This window comes from Vitis riparia, unplaced genomic scaffold (assembly GCF_004353265.1).
Source record: "Vitis riparia cultivar Riparia Gloire de Montpellier isolate 1030 unplaced genomic scaffold, EGFV_Vit.rip_1.0 scaffold478_pilon_pilon, whole genome shotgun sequence".
NCBI lineage: Eukaryota > Viridiplantae > Streptophyta > Magnoliopsida > Vitales > Vitaceae > Vitis > Vitis riparia.
This window is the reverse complement of record NW_023269688.1, coordinates 74,762-92,995: the sequence shown is the minus strand read 5'-3', so window position 1 is coordinate 92,995 and position 18,234 is coordinate 74,762. Positions and strand designations below refer to the sequence as shown.

Here is an 18,234-nt window from a genome sequence, read left to right as displayed (position 1 = left end):
TGACCATCAAATCTGTGCTCATATATTATTTTTTCTTGTAATTTTTTTTAAAGGTAGGTAATAATAAGGGTAGGTAATAATGCCTAAAGTGAAGAAAATATACAAGATTGAATAAAATCAGGAACTTGGTGGGGAATGAAAGACCCAAAAGATGATCACCTACCTGCAAGAAAAAAAATGAAAAGAAGAAGATGATTAGAAAAGTCTTCCTTTGCCCAATCAACTCCTTTAAAGCAGCTGATGACATGGCAAGTAACGATGATAAAAAGCAAATGAAGATTGAAAGAGAAAATCACATTAACAAATGACAGCTACCGTTCCGTTTCACTGATGATGACAGAGGAATACAGAGTGTTGAGTATTATGGGGAGATGGGTGGAAATTCATGGAAATTCAAAAGCATCAAAGACTCTCATTCTCTCCAACTTTATCTCTTCCGTAATCTACTACTGTCGTTGAACGTAAAAAAGGAATGGGAGAGAATAATCGAAGATTGCTGGAAGCCACTTACCTCCCCAAGTTGTCAAATCACAGCATTGTCGGTTAGCATTTTTCTTTTTTTTCTTTTTTGTATAACTTTTTAAAATGTAAAAGATAATAATAAAATAAGAAATAATCAATAAATTAAAAAAATAAAATAGGACATAATTGAATCCCACTGTTAGTGAATGCAAAAGGGCTTTCACTCAACCAGAAATAATTGAAAGAAAGTAGAGCCACTCGGCAACCGAGGACGCTTTATTTTTACTTTTTCCAAAGTCTGTAGAAGCAATTTTAATGGGATACAGTTGTAAAGAACCAGACATCCTCACCACCATCGTCTCAGACTCTCAGCATTCAAAGACCCCTTTGTTTTTTCTTCTTCCAAATTTTGTTACAATCCAACCATGGCTTCCACTAGCAATCCCAAGAGACCCTCTTCTTCTTCTTCTTCTTCTTCTTCTTCTAATTCTAAATGGAGGTACGATGTGTTCTTGAGTTTCAGAGGCGAGGATACCCGCAATAACTTTACTAGTCATCTCTACAAGGCTTTGGATCATGCCAACATTGAAACCTTTATAGATGATGAAGGACTTCCAAGGGGAGAAGAGATTGCGCCCGAGCTCCTAAAAGCTATTGAAGGATCAAGGATCGCCCTTATTGTCTTCTCGAAAACCTATGCTCATTCCAAGTGGTGCTTGGATGAACTCGTCAAGATCATGGAGTGCGAGAAAGAAAAGGGACAAAAGGTTTTTCCTATTTTCTATCATGTAGAGCCGTCTGAAGTCAGGAACCAGATTGGGATTTATGGAGAAGCATTTAACAATCACGAGAAAAATGCGGACGAGGAGAAGAAGAAGAAGAAGATAGAGGAGTGGAGGACTGCCTTACGGAAAGCCGGTAATTTGAGTGGATTTCATCTGAAGGATGATAGGTAATCCCTACTTCAGTTTTTCCATTTCCAATTTTCTGACAGTTTATTTTCATTCTTGTTAATAAATAAAATATTTATGATTACATATATCAATCAAAATCCATTTTTTAGGAGAAGACATTAATATGTTTGATTTCTTGGAAAGTAATAAGAAAGAGTAAAAAAAAAAAATGATTTTCTCACGTTTAATTTGTTATTAAAATTATAAAAGGAAATCAAATATAATTAAAATATATCGGAAAAAAATATATTTGCCTACAATTGAGATAATATTAGAAAATCTATAGTAGGTGTTGTGGGCTCATTCAGGGCCAGCAGGTAATACCAGTAAAAAAATAAAATAAAATAAAATAATTATGCCATATGCCAAGTTTTGAATTGTTAAAAATCTTTAAGATTCCAAAATATTCTTCTTTACTTAATATTGTTTCTTCCTCTATATTTGCAAGTTGATTATCAAATTTATTTACCTTTTAATCTAATGTTTGTATCTCGTTTTATTCTAATTATCCCATGACATCAGGATAATCTCTTCTTAAGACCTTGTCTTTCACATTGAATCATCTAATGCTAAACTTATTCCCTTGCTATTCTACTTTGTGTACTCATGGGATTAATATATTGTAATCGAAATTGTTTTTTTTTTCTCTTTTTCTCTTGTATGTTCTACATTCTTCCATGCCTCAATTACAAATAAAAGCAAGCAACCTTAGAGCTTGTTTGACTTGAAACTAATGTTCAAAAAATAGTTTTCCCCAACCCAATGTTGAAAATAATGAACAAAATTTTATTTGAAAATTCAAATATGAAAAACGCCTTTCTCGACTTATTAACTATGAAGGTATTATAAATTTATGTATAATATAACATTTCTCTAAGTATTATCTATATTTTCATTTCTTTATCACAATACTCTATAAGAAAATACTTAAAATCATCTCAAATATGCTCTTAAAAATGAACTTGTTTACCTAACAAATTTTTGAAGATAATTTTTAGTAACAAAAATAAAATATATATTTAAGTTATTAAACTATTTTATATTCTAAAGAAAAAAAATCTATTTTCAAAAACAATATCTATACATGCATTTTTCTTATAAGTATCATTTAGAAATCTTTTTCCATGAGTCTAGTTGTTGCTAGGCTTTTGACCAGCAAACAAACATGTGTCACTTTCCTTGTCATTCTAATTTATATTTGGAAAAAAAATGGGGATTTCATCAAAATATGAAACTCACGTAGCAATTATTGGTAACCTAAATATAAATAGAACTACAACGAAAATGTACTTGTTTACAAAATAAATAGTTGAAAGTCTTACAAGCATAGAGGATGGTCACAAGTCATGGTGTAATTAATAAAAGCATTGCTAGGTTAGGGACTTGGGTGACAAATTGGTAGATTTCTAGCCAAACTAGTATTGCTCTCTATAATAAAATCTCTTATCATAAAGGATAATGATACTTTAGAAAGGTCAACTTCAATTTGGACCTTTAGAAGCAATTGAGATGTTTACATTATTTTATTGCACATATACTTGACATAATACAATGAAATTTTATTCAAACATGCAACTCAACACATTTTTAATTTACATTCTATTTGACCTTAATTTAGTTGCATCGAATGAAGCTAAACACCATTCTATAATTTCCATTTACTTCATCTTTGTTTTCTTTGGAAATTGATTCTAACTCACTGCATGTTTTATTGTACTTTATAATGGACAGATCTGAGGCAGAGTTTATTGAAGATATCATTGGTGAGATTAGAAGATTAATTCCTAAGTTGGTACATGTTGGTGAGAACATGGTTGGAATGGATGAAAATTTGAAAGTAGTGAAGTCATTGATAGATCCCCAATCAAATAAAGTGAGCATGGTTGGGATTTATGGGATTGGTGGGATTGGTAAAACTACCATCGCCAAGGTTGTTTACAATGATATGTTAGTTCAATTTAAACGTCACAGCTTTCTTGCAAATGTGAGAGAGAAATCTAAAGATGATGATGGTTTGCTTCAATTACAAAAAAACCTTCTTTGTGATATCCTAATGGAGAAAGATACGAAGTTAAGTGATATTGGTAAAGGAATCGAAAAGATAAAGAGTGAGTGTTGCTTTGAAAAGGTTCTTATTGTTCTTGATGATGTAGATTGTCCAAGACAATTAGAATTCTTAGCTCCTAATTCTGAATGTCTTCATCGAGGAAGCATAATCATTGTGACCACGAGAAATAAACGTTGCCTTGATGTATATGAGTCATATTCATCATATGAGGCTAAGGGATTGGCACACGAGCAAGCTAAGGAACTCTTTTGTTGGAAAGCCTTCAAGCAAGACCATCCCATAGAAAATTTTGTGGACCTGTCTAATCATATACTAGATTATGCTAAAGGCCTTCCATTGGCTCTTGTAGTTTTGGGTTCTTTTCTTTCAAAAAGGAATGAGGGTTTCTGGAAAAGCACACTGAATCAACTAAAAACAAACCCTCTCGAGGATATTCAAAAGGTACTCCAGATAAGTTATGATGGACTAGATGATAAATGCAAGAAGTTGTTTCTTGATATTGCATGCTTCTTCAAAGATGAGGATGAAAAAATTGTTACAAGAATACTAGAAGGTTGCAAATTCCATCCAACGACTGGACTAACGGTTCTTCATGAGAGGTGTCTTATTTCTATAACATACGGCACTATAAGGATGCATGACTTGTTACAAGAAATGGGTTGGGAAATTGTTCGCAAAATTGATCCAGAACGTCCAGGAAAATGGAGCAGATTATGGGAATTACAGGATGTTGAAAGTGTATTTGCACAAAATAAGGTAAGAGAAAAATACATGAACATACTTGAGATCTAAAGACATATAAAAGATTCAACAAGATTTATTTTTATTATTATTATAGTTTGAGTACCTTATCTATATAATTTTATTGAATTCCTATGCATCTTATATTGCTTATTCTCAATCCTTGTTTTCAGGGGACAAAACACATTGAGGGGATATTCATAAAGTCTGATTGGTCTACTAATAAACGTATACAACTCAATGCTGAAGCTTTTCAGAAGATGAATCGACTTAGATTGCTCAAATTTAAAGGCAATATGGTGCAGCTTTCCCAAGACTTTGAATTGCCTTCTCATGATTTAGTATATTTTCATTGGGAGTTCTACCCTTTAGGATCTTTGCCATCAAATTTTCATGTAGACAATCTTGTTCAACTCAACCTCTGGTACAGCAAAATAAAACATCTTTGGGAAGGAAATATGGTATTGCTATTATTTAGTGATATTTTTGCTCTAGACTAATTTTAAAGTCTTTTGAAGTTTACTTATTGAAACAAATTTTCTTCTATTACAGCCTACTAAAAAGTTAAAAGTCATTGATCTTAGTCATTCCGACCATCTAGTTGATATTTCAAGCATCTCAAGTATGCCAAATTTAGAGACTCTAGAGCTAACAGGTTGTACAAGGTTACTTAAGTGTTTCACCCATGCTTCAATGTTATTATTAGAGTCACTACCTAACTGTTTTCTTGAATATAATAGGGTGCGAAAGGCTTGAGAGTCTTCCAAGGAACCTTCATAAGCTGGAATGCCTTCAAACACTCTCTTGTAATGGCTGTTCAAACTTAAAAAGTTTTCCGGAGATCAAGGAAGAAATGAGAAGTCTAAGAAAGCTTAATTTAAGTCATACAGGTATAACGGAATTACCATCATCAATCGGGAATCTAAATGGGCTTGAAGACTTGGACTTAGGTTATTGCAGAAATCTTTTGAGTCTTCCAGACAGTATTTATAGTTTGAGCTCTCTTCGAACTCTCGATCTAGTTGAGTGTTCAGAACTCGTGGGCTTTCCAGATATCAATATTGGAAGTCTAAAAGCTCTTGAATATTTGGATTTGTCATGGTGTGAGAACCTTGAGAGTCTTCCGAACAGTATTGGTGGTTTGAGCTCTCTTCAAACTCTTTTATTGAAACGGTGTTCAAAACTGAAGGGCTTTCCAGATATCAATATTGGAAGTCTAAAAGCTCTTGAATCGTTAGATTTCTCATGTTGCAGAAACCTTGAGAGTCTTCCCGTGAGCATTTACAATTTGAGCTCTCTCAAAAGTTTGAAGGTTACAAATTGTCCAAAACTCAAGGAAATGTTAGAGATGAAACTAGGGATTGATCCAAGCCCCTGGCTATTTTCACCTGTAACCTGTCACATTTCAAATTCAAAAATAATCTGGGATGACGGCTTTTCCTCATTAGAAGCATTAAACCCACAGTGCCTCCTGTCATCACTGGTAGAATTATCTGTAAGAAAGTTTTATGGCATGGAAAAAGACATCCTCAGTGGCAGTTTCCACCTATCCTCATTGCAAATATTATCTCTAGGGAACTTCCCTAGCATGGCAGAAGGAATCCTCGATAAGATTTTCCATCTATCTTCATTGGTAAAATTATCTCTTACTAAATGCAAGCTAAAGGAAGAAGGAATCCCCAGTGATATTCGGAACCTATCTCCACTGCAACAATTATCTCTACGTGACTGCAATCTAATGGAAGGAAAGATCCTCAATCATATTTGCCATCTAACATCCTTGGAAGAATTATATCTGGGTTGGAACCATTTTAGTAGCATTCCTGCTGGCATCAGTCGACTTTCCAATCTAAAAGCCCTTGACTTGAGTCACTGCAAGAACCTTCAACAAATTCCGGAGCTTCCATCAAGTCTACGATTTTTAGATGCGCACTGTTCGGATGGTATTTCATCAAGCCCCTCGCTTCTACCTATTCATTCTATGGTCAATTGCTTCAAATCAGAAATTGAGGTATGATTCTCATGCCACATTCCTTTTTCTTTTGTACCCATTGGATTTACTTGGTGCTTTCGTGCAGGACGGCTATGTTTTTAATCGTTATTCTTCCTTCTTGGGCAATGGAATTGGTATTGTTATTCCTAGAAGTAGTGGAATTCTAGAGTGGATAACGAATCGGAATATGGGAAGGAATGAAGTAACAATAGAGCTCCCTCCGAATTGGTATGAAAATGGTGACTTGTGGGGATTTGCTTTATGCTGTGTTTATGTTGCACCTGCCTATGAATCTCAGTATGAATCAGGTCATATATCTGAGGAAGACAGTGAACTTGAAGATGAAGAACCAGAGTTCGAATGTGATTTGATAATCGAAGGAAATAATCAATCAGAATACTTGGGTTTTTTCTGTCTCGCTTCTCGCTGTTTTAAATATGATGTATCTATGCAGTGGGTGATATGTTATCCCAAGTTAGCTATTGAGGAAAGTTATCACACCAATCAATGGACACACATCGAGGCTTCATTTTATGGTGCCCAAGTGGAAGAGTGTGGAATCCGTCTTGTATACAGAGAAGATTATGAACAGAAGCATCCAACAATGGCACAACGCAGTACTTCTCATGGGAAGTTTGGTGACCATGGATTAGTAAGAGAAGCTTACTACTCTTAGATACTAATAGTAAAGCTCACAATAAAAGGAATCCCACAGAACAGAGCCTAGGAGAGGAGTCACACCATAAAAGATTCAGAGAAACCCAAGACTGATCCCAAGTATTAGGCTCAACCACACTTGCATCACTAATGTTCTCTTTACTGGTAATTCATCTTCTTTTCTCTTTCTAATTCAAAGGTCAGAAATTTTTTTATCGTGTTTCTCCTTTTTATTTGTTTTTTTCCCCAAGAAAAACAAATCTTTGAGGCTATCACCCATGGGCGCAAACTTCAATAATACAGCTCCCAAGTTTGTTTTTCTCTCTCTCCAACCGTCTCTCCCTAGATTTTTCTGCATTTTCTTCAAACTCATATTTCCATATGAAATTCAATTACCTTCGAGCATTTCAATCCCTGTAGCTACTGTCCGAATCATTTCTAGGGTTTCTTTTTTCTGGAAGTTTGTAATGTTATTGATTTATGACTTGATGTTTGGGGATGTTTTGGGTGGCTTGTTCACTTTTTTATAGCGGTGATTTATGGAACCAGAGTTTCTTAGCAGGAAATGGAATGCGTGTGTTTTAGGATATTGGCGTTATTTGCTTGTGCCTTTTTGGTTGCTGAGAAAGAGTGGAAGGAGGATGGACAATTAAATAATTTTCAATCTAATCAATGAGAAATTAGATTTGGGCATTTTGGGGCATTGGAGTTATTTGCTCTTACTCAGTTTGGTTTCCAGGAAACTGCAGGCAAAGCATGGAAAATAAAGTATTTTTAAATTAAATAAAGGAAAAAGAAATGGGTCTATTTTGGGGAATTGGAGTTACTTGCCCAGCAAGTGTAGAAAAAAATAGAATATAAACAATTTTTTTTTTAATTTAATTACCAGGAAATGGAATGTACGTATTTGTCTCTTGGGGAATAGGAGTTATTTGCTTGTGAGTTTTGTGGTTGCTGAGAAAGCATCAGAAAATAATAAGCTTTTTGATCTTGAGGAAGGGTTTTATAAACTGCTGATCGTAAACTGCTATAAAATGCTTTAGAGTTTTTCATCCCTATGGGGACATTCAGTCCTCTCAGGAGCCCAAGTTTAACCAGGCATGAATTCTAACAAAGTTGGGTGGTAGAGGCCTACTGACTGTATCTTTTTCCCAATTTTTCTTATAAATTCATTTGTTTTTCTTATGCCCTGATACTTGTTGGTATTAATTGGTAGAGGGCTACATACTTTCACAATAGTTGAATGTTGAATGACTTTCAATGACTTTCACAATAGGGTTAGTGCTATAACATCAGTATTCACTCTTCAAGAATGTATATGGTTGTTGTTTTGGAATTTTGAAATTACTTAGCGTTAGACAATTTCTAACTTGGGATTTGGATTGGGAACCATAAGTAATCATTAGAGAGTGTATGACAAGGAATTTTAGAGTAAGACGGGTGATGCATGTTGAGGGATGAAAGAGGGATGTGTCTCACCCTAGAGTTCTTTGGAATAATTATAGGATTTTGTAAGGAACTTTGGACTTATTTACAATGTTCTGGATTTATGAATAATTTATAGAATACATTGGGTTTTGTTTTTTTTTTTTTGGTCCATTAAAAACTTCAAGAACTTTGAGAGTGAATAATGTATGACTCTACTCTTCTCTATCTCTCTGGTCATAGCACATGAATGATTTGGTACTTTTTTGCAGGCCTTCAACAGCAGCAGCAAAGCATCTGGTGGCTTGCAGTACTAATCTTACATTATACTCTCTGTTTTGCAGATAGATATTGTCCAATATATATATGTTCAATTATATCACATTTGAGCTTCAGATGTTGATAATATATTTCTTGGATATTCCACAAGAGTGAATATTGATAATCTATTTTACACTGATTCTAAACTACCAGTAATTATTTCTGTTCTAATGAGATGCTAGTTTTCTACTTTTTTAATAATGCTAAGACTTCTGATATGTCTTCAGGCCATCTTACCATACTCCTAAGCCCTAGAGAAGTTTGCCCCACCCTCATATGCAATAGGTTTGTACCATGGCCTCCTGCTTGCATTATAATCTTAGAAGTGTCTTCTCAACATGCAAAATTATTTTGGATTTAGGTTGGCATGGAGAACAATGGAAAGGGAGTCTTTCGTGTGCTAGCTACTTCAATTTGAGGCCGGTCCAATTGATTTTGATGATCCAGGAACAAATGGTCAGCACAGCTTTCACCAACTAATAATTCACCAGGTAACTCGATCTTCTATTATATTGAGGAAAATAGGTTAATCTAATATAATTTGTACCCTTGAAACTGGTCTGGGACTGCAAAATTTCAATTGTTCAGATATGCAATTTTGTAACCCTGGTACATAACTCGGCTTTTCCTATCTAAAATACATCTAAATCAAAAATTGGTTACATTGAATCCTTGTAGAAATTTCAAGTTATTTGAGGGTTTTCATATACCTCATCCCCCTATCATACTCTGTTCTTGTGATTTTCTTGCTTTTATCTATTATTTTTATCGATCTTGTGCATGTGTTGCATGGGTATGGTGTTTCAAAGATGAAGTTATCTCTGCAATAGTCTAAAAGCAATTCCAATATGTAAATTCACTGAACATTATGGAGTCCAATACCTGTGAGTAGGAGGATGGTCTTCATGTTTCATGGGTATGCCATCTCTTGATATGTAATCATATGTGGGATGATTTGCATGAGCATGCATGCTCTTTGAATTTGAGCTTGATCCTACCTAAATCCGAATGGATTTAGCTTGTTAGGTGGGTATACATGCGATTGAGAAAATGGTAATATCATTAATAGTTTAGCAAAAAGTCAAATGATCCATGAGAAATTAAAACTCTGAAAGTGCATTGATTCTTCCCTTGGGTGGCTTTTTGTTTTGATATTATTCGTGTGAAAAGCATATTGAAAATTATCATTCTTTTTCCTTTTGTAAAATCAATCAATTCCTACTTTCCATTCAGTTTACACCTTCAATTGCTCATCATCTTGGAGGAATATGGAATTGAGTGTAAGCTTGAATTCATCTTCCAAAGTTGAAACTCATCTTCCAAAGTCATTCATTGTGATTTTATTGGTGTTGTGAAGAGTCAGCAACATGTGTACCTGAAAGGTACCTGACCCCAAGAAATGGATATTTCTGAGAATCTGCTGTTTACATTTATGGTGTTCCTACATTGCATTACATAATTCTTGATTAGATATGGTTTGCAGATGAAGTGGTGAGGAACCACGACACTCCAGTTTCTTGCAGAACCCTGAACAATTGCAGAATGAGAATGTTCCCCAGCATCTTATTCCTCACAAGGTAATGTCCTTTCAATTTGTGCTCTTAAGTCTTCTTTCAACGAATAAGCTTTGTGCTTTAATGATTGCATTTTCTTTCACAGACCTTCTCTGGCAACCGGCCATCTCTGAGCCTTCTGCTTCTGTCACTGGATGCTTAATATTTAACAAGTTCAAGATTTTGTACTCCTTTTTTGTCCTTTATCGAACCATCTTGTTCAAGCAGATAAATTGTTAGAAGTGTTCATGGAGTTTGGATTATTCCATGATAATCAGAAACTACTAGAATCTGTCAAGGTTAGATTATCATTAAAGCCTTACAAATTCTTGGGCTCCCATAAGTCATGTATTTTACCATTGATGAGCCGGAAGTGTAGTATTTACTATGCTTTTTTGTTATCATAGGCTGTGCGAAGAGCAATCTTTGAATCAAACAGTGGAGGAAATTGGCCTTTTGACTTGGATCGTACTAGAAACAGGCCACTTACATATTAAACAAACTTTAGAGTTTGTTCTGAATCAACTTCATGAAACCATTTCTCAGCTTCCTAGGAGCCATGGAACAGCCATGTTGAGAAGTGAAGAGGAAGCAGCCATGTTGAAAGGAGCAAAGTCTGCTGGAGGAGAAAGCCAACGTTAAGGAGGCACTGGAAAGGAAACAATGAACTGCAGACAAGGCCAATTCCTTTGTGAGTGTTGCTACCTTTTCATGATACAGCCATAATAATGGATGTTTAAACAGTCTTTAACTCTACATACTTTCTTGCATTATACTAGTCATTGAAGATTCAAGATCATTATTTCAGACATATGGTCGTTAACTAAAATCAATAATTTTTTATTTTTTTAGTTTTAGTAACAGGTAATGTAATTTTTCAAGGAAAGATTTGATGCAACTTTTTGCCCAGCCATAGATTGGAATCTGCCAGTCTAACTCTCATAAGAAAGAAAATTTTCTAACACCCACTTATTGAAAAATTTTAGTAGGTTGGAGTCGCTAGAAAAGCATTGATGGATGTAATTTTTGTTGGCATTGGTGACAGGTTCTTAGCTACACCCTCTTTGTGCACACGGATCTACAAACAGGATTAGATTCATAATTTAGTCAGCAGCCTTGTAAAGTAGTTTGATTTTGTCTTTTCAAAAGGGGAATTTGTTTATTGTTTTCCATTTTCAATGTCTGAGATTGTTTCATATTAATCTCTACCTGATATTTATAGTTTAATCTTGACGACCTGCGAATCCAGAGGCTATTAAATCTGCAAAAGAGGCCAACTGCCTTTGTAAGTAATCTGTTACTTATGTCACTTAATACTATTACCCTCGTTTTCCTTATCACAACCTATTCTTTTATCTACATTTGCTTGTAGCCTTGCAAATGTTGATCCTGTTGATGTTGCTAGAATTATCACAGGGCTGAACCCTGAAACTACTTTAGGTAAATCATAACTCTTTAATCATATTATTAAATTTTATTATTTCTTTGCAACAACTACTTTTTTTTTTTGGTCTCACATCCTAATTGGTAAGTATTGTGATAATTGCAGATGTGGTGCTTTCAATGACTTTCACTGCAGTTGAAACTATGCTGAATGCTTAGGGAATGGACCTCAGCTGCTCTAGGGTTAGTGCTATAACATCAGTATTCATTCTTCAAGAATGTACATGGTTGTTGTTTTGGAATTTTGAAATCACTTAGCATCAGACAATTTCTAACTTGTGATTGGGATTGGGAACCATAAGTGATTTCATTAGAGTGTATGAGAATAAATTTTAGAGTAAGACGGGTGATGCATGTTGAGGGATGAAAGAGGCATGTTGAGTTCTGTGGAATAATTATAGGGTTTTGTAAATAACTTTGGACTTACTTGCAATGTTCTAGATTTGTGAATAATTTATAGAATACATTGGGTTTTGTTTTTTTTTGTTCCATCAAAAATTTCAAAAACTTTGAGAGTGAATAATGTCTGACTGTGCTCTTCTCTGTCTCTCTGGTCATAACAGACGTATGATTTGGTACTTTTTTGCAGGCCTTCGACAGTAGCAAAGCATATGGTTGCTTGCAGTACTAATTATACGGTACATTCTCTCTCTTGCAGATAGATTTTGTCCAATATATATATATATATATATATATATTCAATTATATCACATTTGTGCTTCAGATGCTGATATTTTTATTTCTTGGATATTCCACAAGAGTGAGTACTGATAATCTATTTTACACTGTTTCTAAACTACCAGTAATAATGTTTGTTCTAATGATGCTAGTATACCATTTTTTTTTTTTTGTAATGCTGAGACTTCTAATATGTCTTCAGGCCATCTTACCATACTCCTAAGCCCTAGAGAAGTTTGCCTAGCCCTTATATGCAATAGGTGTGTACGATGGCCTCCTGCTTGCATTATAATCTTAGAAGTGTCTTCTCAACATGCAAAATTATTTCAGATTTAGGTTGGCGTGGAGAGTAAAGGAAGGGAGTCTACGGTGTGCTAGCTACTTCCATTTGAGGCTGGTGCAATTGATTTTGATGATCCAGGAACAAATGGGCAGCATAGCTTTTACCAACTAATAATTCACCAGGTAACTTGATCTACTATTATATTGAGGAAAAGAGGTTAATCTAATATAATTTGTACCCTTGAAACTGATCTGGGACTGAAAAATTTCGGCTTTTACTATCTAAAATGCATCTAAAGTAAAAATTGGTTACATTAAATCCTTGTAGCAATTTCAATTTATTTGAGGAATTTCATACCTCATCCCCCTATCATACTCTGTTCTTGTGATTTTCTTGCTTTTATCTATTATTTTTATGATCTTGTGCATGTGTTGCATGGTTATTGTGTTTCAAAGATGAAGTTATCTCTGCAATAGTCTGAAAACAATTCCAACTTGTGAGTAGGAGGATGGTCTACATGTTTCATGGGTATGCCACCTCTTGATATGTAATCGTATGTGGGACAATTTGCATGAGGATGTATGCTATTTGAATTTGAGGTAGATCCTACCTAAATCTGAATGGATTTAGCTTGTTAGGTTGGTATTCATGTGATGGAGAAAATGGTAATATCATTAATAGTTTAGCAAAAAGTCAAATGATCCATGAGAAATTACAACTCTGAAAATACATTGATTCTTGCCTTGGGTGGCTCTTTGTTTTGATATTATTTGTGTGAAAAGCATATTGAAAATTATCCTCCTTTTTTCTTTTCTAAAATCAATCAATTCCTACTTTCCATTCGATTTACACCTTCAATTGCTTATCATCTTGGAGGAATATGGAATTGAGTGTAAGCTTGAATTCATCTTCCTCAGTTGAAACTCATCTTCCAAAGTTATTCATTGTGATTTTATTGGTGTTGTGAAGAGTCAACAACATGTGTACCTGAAAGGCACCAGACCCCAAGAAATGGATATTTCTGATAATCTGCTGTTTACATTTAAGGTGTTCCTACATTGCATTACATAATTCTTGATTAGATATGGTTTGCAGATGAAGTGGTAAGTAACCACGACACTCCAGTTTCTTGCAGACCCCTGAACAATTGCAGAATGAGAATGTTCCCCAGCATCTTATTCCTCACAAGGTAATGTCCTTTCAGTTTGTGCTCTGCAGTCTTCTTTCAACGAACAAGCTTTGTGCTTTAATGATTGCATTTTCTTTCACAGACCTTCTCTGGCAACCGGCCATCTCTGAGACTTCTGCTTCCGTCACTGGATGCTTAATATTTAACAAGTTCAAGATTTTGTACCCCTTTTTTGTCCTTTATCAAACCATCTTGTTCAAGCGGATAAATTGTTAGAAGTGTTCATGGAGTTTGGATTATTCCATGATGATCAGAAACTACTAGAATCTGTCAAGGTTAGATTATCATTAAAGCCTTACAAATTCTTGGGCTCCCATAAGTCATGTATTTTACCATTGATGAGCCGGAAGTGTAGTATTTACTATGCTTTTTTGTTATCACAGGCTGTGCGAAGAGCAATCTTTGAATCAAACAGTGGAGGAAATTGGCCTTTTGACTTGGATCGTACTAGAAACAGGCCACTTACATATTAAACAAACTTTAGAGTTTGTTCTGAATCAACTTCATGAAACCATTTCTCAGCTTCCTAGGAGCCATGGAACAGCAATATTGACGAGTCCCAGAAAGAAAACGTCTGATGCAACACAAGGAGCAGACTGAGGATTTTGGATGGACGCTCTCTCGTCCCTGGCAAGTTGCCGCCTTTGCTACCAATTCCAATTCTCCAAATGAAAGAACTGACAGATCACTTTTTGCCTCAACCAAGGACACACCTCTGTGCCAGCAGTCTTGACTGTGGAACAAGTAAAACAAATGGTACCTGCTGAAGCTGAGGGGGCAGATGATGAATTGGTGCGGAAGGTGGTCAACCAAAAGAATCAGACCGCAAAAACTAAAAACCCCATGAAGCCTGCTACTGGAGCGGTCTCAGCACCTGTTTCTGGGAGGGGTGAGATTGAAGGGACTGAAGAAAAGGAGCATAAACAAACAAAGAAGGAAGAGGAGTTGGCGAGAAAGGTAGGGGAATTGAGAAGTGAAGAGGAAGCAGCCATGTTGAAAGGAGCAAAGTCTGCTGGAGGAGAAAGCCAACGTTAAGGAGCACTGGAAAGGAAACAATGAACTGCAGACAAGGCCAATTCCTTTGTGAGTGTTGCTACCTTTTCATGATACAGCCATAATAATGGATGTTTAAACAGTCTTTAACTCTACATACTTTCTTGCATTATACTAGTCATTGAAGATTCAAGATCATTATTTCAGACATATGGTCGTTCACTAAAATCAATAATTTTTTATTTTTTTAGTTTTAGTAACAGGTAATGTAATTTTTCAAGGAAAGATTTGATGCAACTTTTTGCCCAGCCATAGATTGGAATCTGCCAGTCTAACTCTCATAAGAAAGAAAATTTTCCTTCCTCCTATGGATTATTGGAGAAGATTTTAACATGGAGTCCACTTGAGAGTTTCTAACACCCACTAAGTAATATCAGAGCACATAAATTTTTAAATATTTTTGAATTTATAGAGATAAATTTTATTTTAAACAAGTGAGCTCCTATTTTTGAATTTTTTTTCTTAATTAGAGTATCAAAGCATACTTTTTCACTAAATGATTCAAGCTCAATTAAAACTAATAATGATTTAATAAAATTAAATTAACTAAAAGTATTTGAAAAATATTTGATTGAATTAATAAATAACAAGTATTTGCATACGGAAAAATAATAAACATAGTGAAGAATTGTTTTTAATAATTAATACATAATAATTTTATTTTCTTTTTAATCACAAATTAATTTATGGCAAAATCTTATATTTGTTGTAGTGACTTTCATGATGAACTCAAATTTTAATTTAAATGTAGTATAAACATATAATTAGATTGAAATTTCGTCCATTAAGATTGATTGTGTCATAGTCCCATCCAATCCAAACTTGTAGTTGGGCTTCAATCTTGGCCCTACTAGAGAAATCAGTTACCAACAGCCCTTAGTTTGGGCTGGGCTTGATGGTCCTCAGGCTATGCAGGCTTGATATTGATTGGGTCTGGGCTTCCATGCAGTTGTAATTAGAGTGTATTTTTCTAATATTAACACTAAAATAGGTTTAATTTATAATTAAATATAATTAGTTTGAGACTAACTCCAATCTTAAGTTAAACCAACTAAGGTGGTGTTTTTCTTTTTGGCTTTTTATTTAAAGCAATTTAGTTTTAGAATTTAGGTTGTTTGTTTTTCTACTTTTTCATGATTTATTATAAACTTTTTACTAAATAGAAAAAAATCAAAATATGTAATTTTTTCTAAATAGAAAAAACAACATATTGGTTTTTTTTACTTTTTAATACTTAATAGAAATAAAATACTATAAAAATAAACAACCTAATATTTAACACTATTAAGCATTAAGCTTCTATTTAGAATTAAGTAAAAAAACAAACACCACCTAAGTCTTATCCGAAGGTTTATATTCTTAATACCATTGGGTATTGTAGTAAATACCATTGAAAAACTAAATTCATGTGAAAGTTTGACTAGGAAAAACAGTAATATTGATGAGTTCCGGAAAGAAAGCGTATGATGCAACACAAGGCGCAGACCGAGGATTTTGGATGGACGCCTTTGCTACCCAATTCTCTAAATGAAATAATTGACAGGTCGCTTTTTGCCCCAACCAAGGATAGCTCTGTGCCAACAGTCTCGACTCTGGAACAGGAAAACAGTTGAGACTGCAAAACTAAAACCCCAAAAAACCTGCTGCTGGAGCTGTCTCAGCACCTGTTTTTGGGAGGAGTGAAATTGGAGTGACTTGAGAAATAGAGCATAAGCAAACAAAGATGGAAGAGGAGCTGACCAGGAAGGTAGAGGAATTGAGAAAGGAAGAAGAGACTGCCATGTTGAAGGAGCAAAGTCTGTTGGAGGAAAGGGCCAAAGGAAAAAGGAAGTGCAGAGAAGGCCAATTCCTTTGTCAGTACTGCGGCCATCATTTCATGATACAGCCATAACAATGGATGTTTAAACAGTGTGATTAGACATAAGTTTGCCATTCATATATGGGAACATGTTGCTGGTCAATTATGAATAGTTTGTCATTCATACAAGTAAGACACAGAAAATATAGTTTGTCATTCATATGAATAGTACCCTCTTGAATTAATTGATTAAATAGACCTGCAAATATAGTGCAGAAAAGAAGCCATGGGATGAGAATAACAGAGAAAATATTAACAAAACTGAGCTTCGGCTTTCGATGAGTCCAAGTAAATCAATATCAATATAACATTAGCAGGTGAATCATCGTAGTGAAGTTTTGGAATTTCAATGCATGAACATAAAGCCACTAAGAGGGCCCCTGATATTCAACCATTACTGGTTCAAGGGTTGTATTTAGTCAACGTCTAATGAGGTGGATATTTTGATTATAAGGCGAGTCTCATGAAGTGATCTCGATGTTTGATAAGAGAGCCTTACACCATGGGTGTGATTTGTCAAACAACAATTCATTTCTGCTTCATGGTTGTGCCTTGAATTCCTTCATGTTTTTGATGTAATGCGATTTGATATAATGATAAATCAACTATTATTATTTAATAATATAGAGCTTTGACTTTTGACATTTAAGTAACACCGTCAATGAAAGCTCCATTATTTTTTGCTTCATGGAAGAACAAATGATGTGATTGAATTACACTTCAATTGTGTTTGATTCTTGGAAAATACTCAAGAAAAATAAATATTAAAAAAATAATTTTCTCATATTTAATTTAAATATAAAAAATTAATAATAAATTTAAATATTTTTAAATTACTTAATCTTTATATGAAAGAGTTAAATAAGTAAAACGGATTTAAAACATGATATAAAGGTATTTTATTGACTTTAAATTTTATTTTTATTTTTTATTTTTTAACTTCACTTTTTCTTTCCTTCCATTTTTCTTCTATCTTCTTTCTTTCATATTTTTCCTCATGCTTTTTGGAACCGAACATATTCACATATATCCTTGATTTCTAGTAGGTTTATAAAATTTGAGTAGACATAATTAATGGGTTAGTCTTTATTTTTCATTTGACATAATTAAAATATTATCTTTGATGAGATCATCTTAGATAAATTGTTATCTGATTGCAGCATATTCAATCGAATTCGATAGTCTAGGTATCATAAATCATACATGTTGTGCACTATTTACAGTAAATGAACAGTCACGAACCATACGTAGGGGAGATGAGGATTTCATTATAAATCATACGATAATTACAAAGGATATGATTAAAACTAATTAGAAATTTATATCTTTTCAAATTATTTAATCTTTATATCAATGAGTTAAAATAAGTGAAATGGCTTAAAGTAACAAATAATAATAATTTATTAACTTTAAATAAATTTTTTTATTTTCATTCACTTTTTATTTTGTTTTGCTTTTTCTTTTTATTTTGTTTCCTTTGCATTTTCCCTCAAATATTATAAGAATCAAATATAGTCTAATTTTTTTTTGAATATCACAAAAAGTTTTTTGAACATC

The 18,234-nt window shown here is 34.0% G+C and overlaps 1 protein-coding gene across 1 annotated transcript; it reads left to right on the top strand.

Annotated features, from left to right (window-relative positions):
* Window positions 1–801: 801 nt before the first annotated feature.
* LOC117909943 (disease resistance protein RPV1-like) lies at window positions 802–14,987 on the top strand. Its single transcript, XM_034823991.1, has 19 exons — window positions 802–1,414; window positions 3,147–4,239; window positions 4,398–4,685; window positions 4,777–4,879; window positions 4,965–6,235; window positions 6,303–7,039; window positions 8,848–8,905; window positions 8,982–9,111; window positions 10,104–10,197; window positions 10,280–10,472; window positions 10,581–10,864; window positions 11,396–11,458; window positions 11,546–11,613; window positions 11,723–11,799; window positions 12,206–12,254; window positions 12,625–12,759; window positions 13,673–13,766; window positions 13,849–14,041; window positions 14,150–14,987. Exons 1-6 carry the CDS (start codon window positions 888–890, stop codon window positions 6,891–6,893), a joined length of 3,873 nt encoding a protein of 1,290 aa, XP_034679882.1. The 5' UTR covers window positions 802–887; the 3' UTR covers window positions 6,894–7,039; window positions 8,848–8,905; window positions 8,982–9,111; window positions 10,104–10,197; window positions 10,280–10,472; window positions 10,581–10,864; window positions 11,396–11,458; window positions 11,546–11,613; window positions 11,723–11,799; window positions 12,206–12,254; window positions 12,625–12,759; window positions 13,673–13,766; window positions 13,849–14,041; window positions 14,150–14,987.
* The last annotated feature ends 3,247 nt before the right edge of the window (window positions 14,988–18,234 follow it).

Bases quoted from the DNA above. Each gene is read 5' to 3' on its own strand.
- LOC117909943 (XM_034823991.1), top strand. From the start codon at position 888: ATGGCTTCCACTAGCAATCCCAAGAGACCCTCTTCTTCTTCTTCTTCT. The intron at 4,880-4,964 runs GTTGTACAAGGT...TGAATATAATAG, and splicing joins AGAGACTCTAGAGCTAACAG to GGTGCGAAAGGCTTGAGAGT. The intron at 6,236-6,302 runs GTATGATTCTCA...GCTTTCGTGCAG, and splicing joins GCTTCAAATCAGAAATTGAG to GACGGCTATGTTTTTAATCG.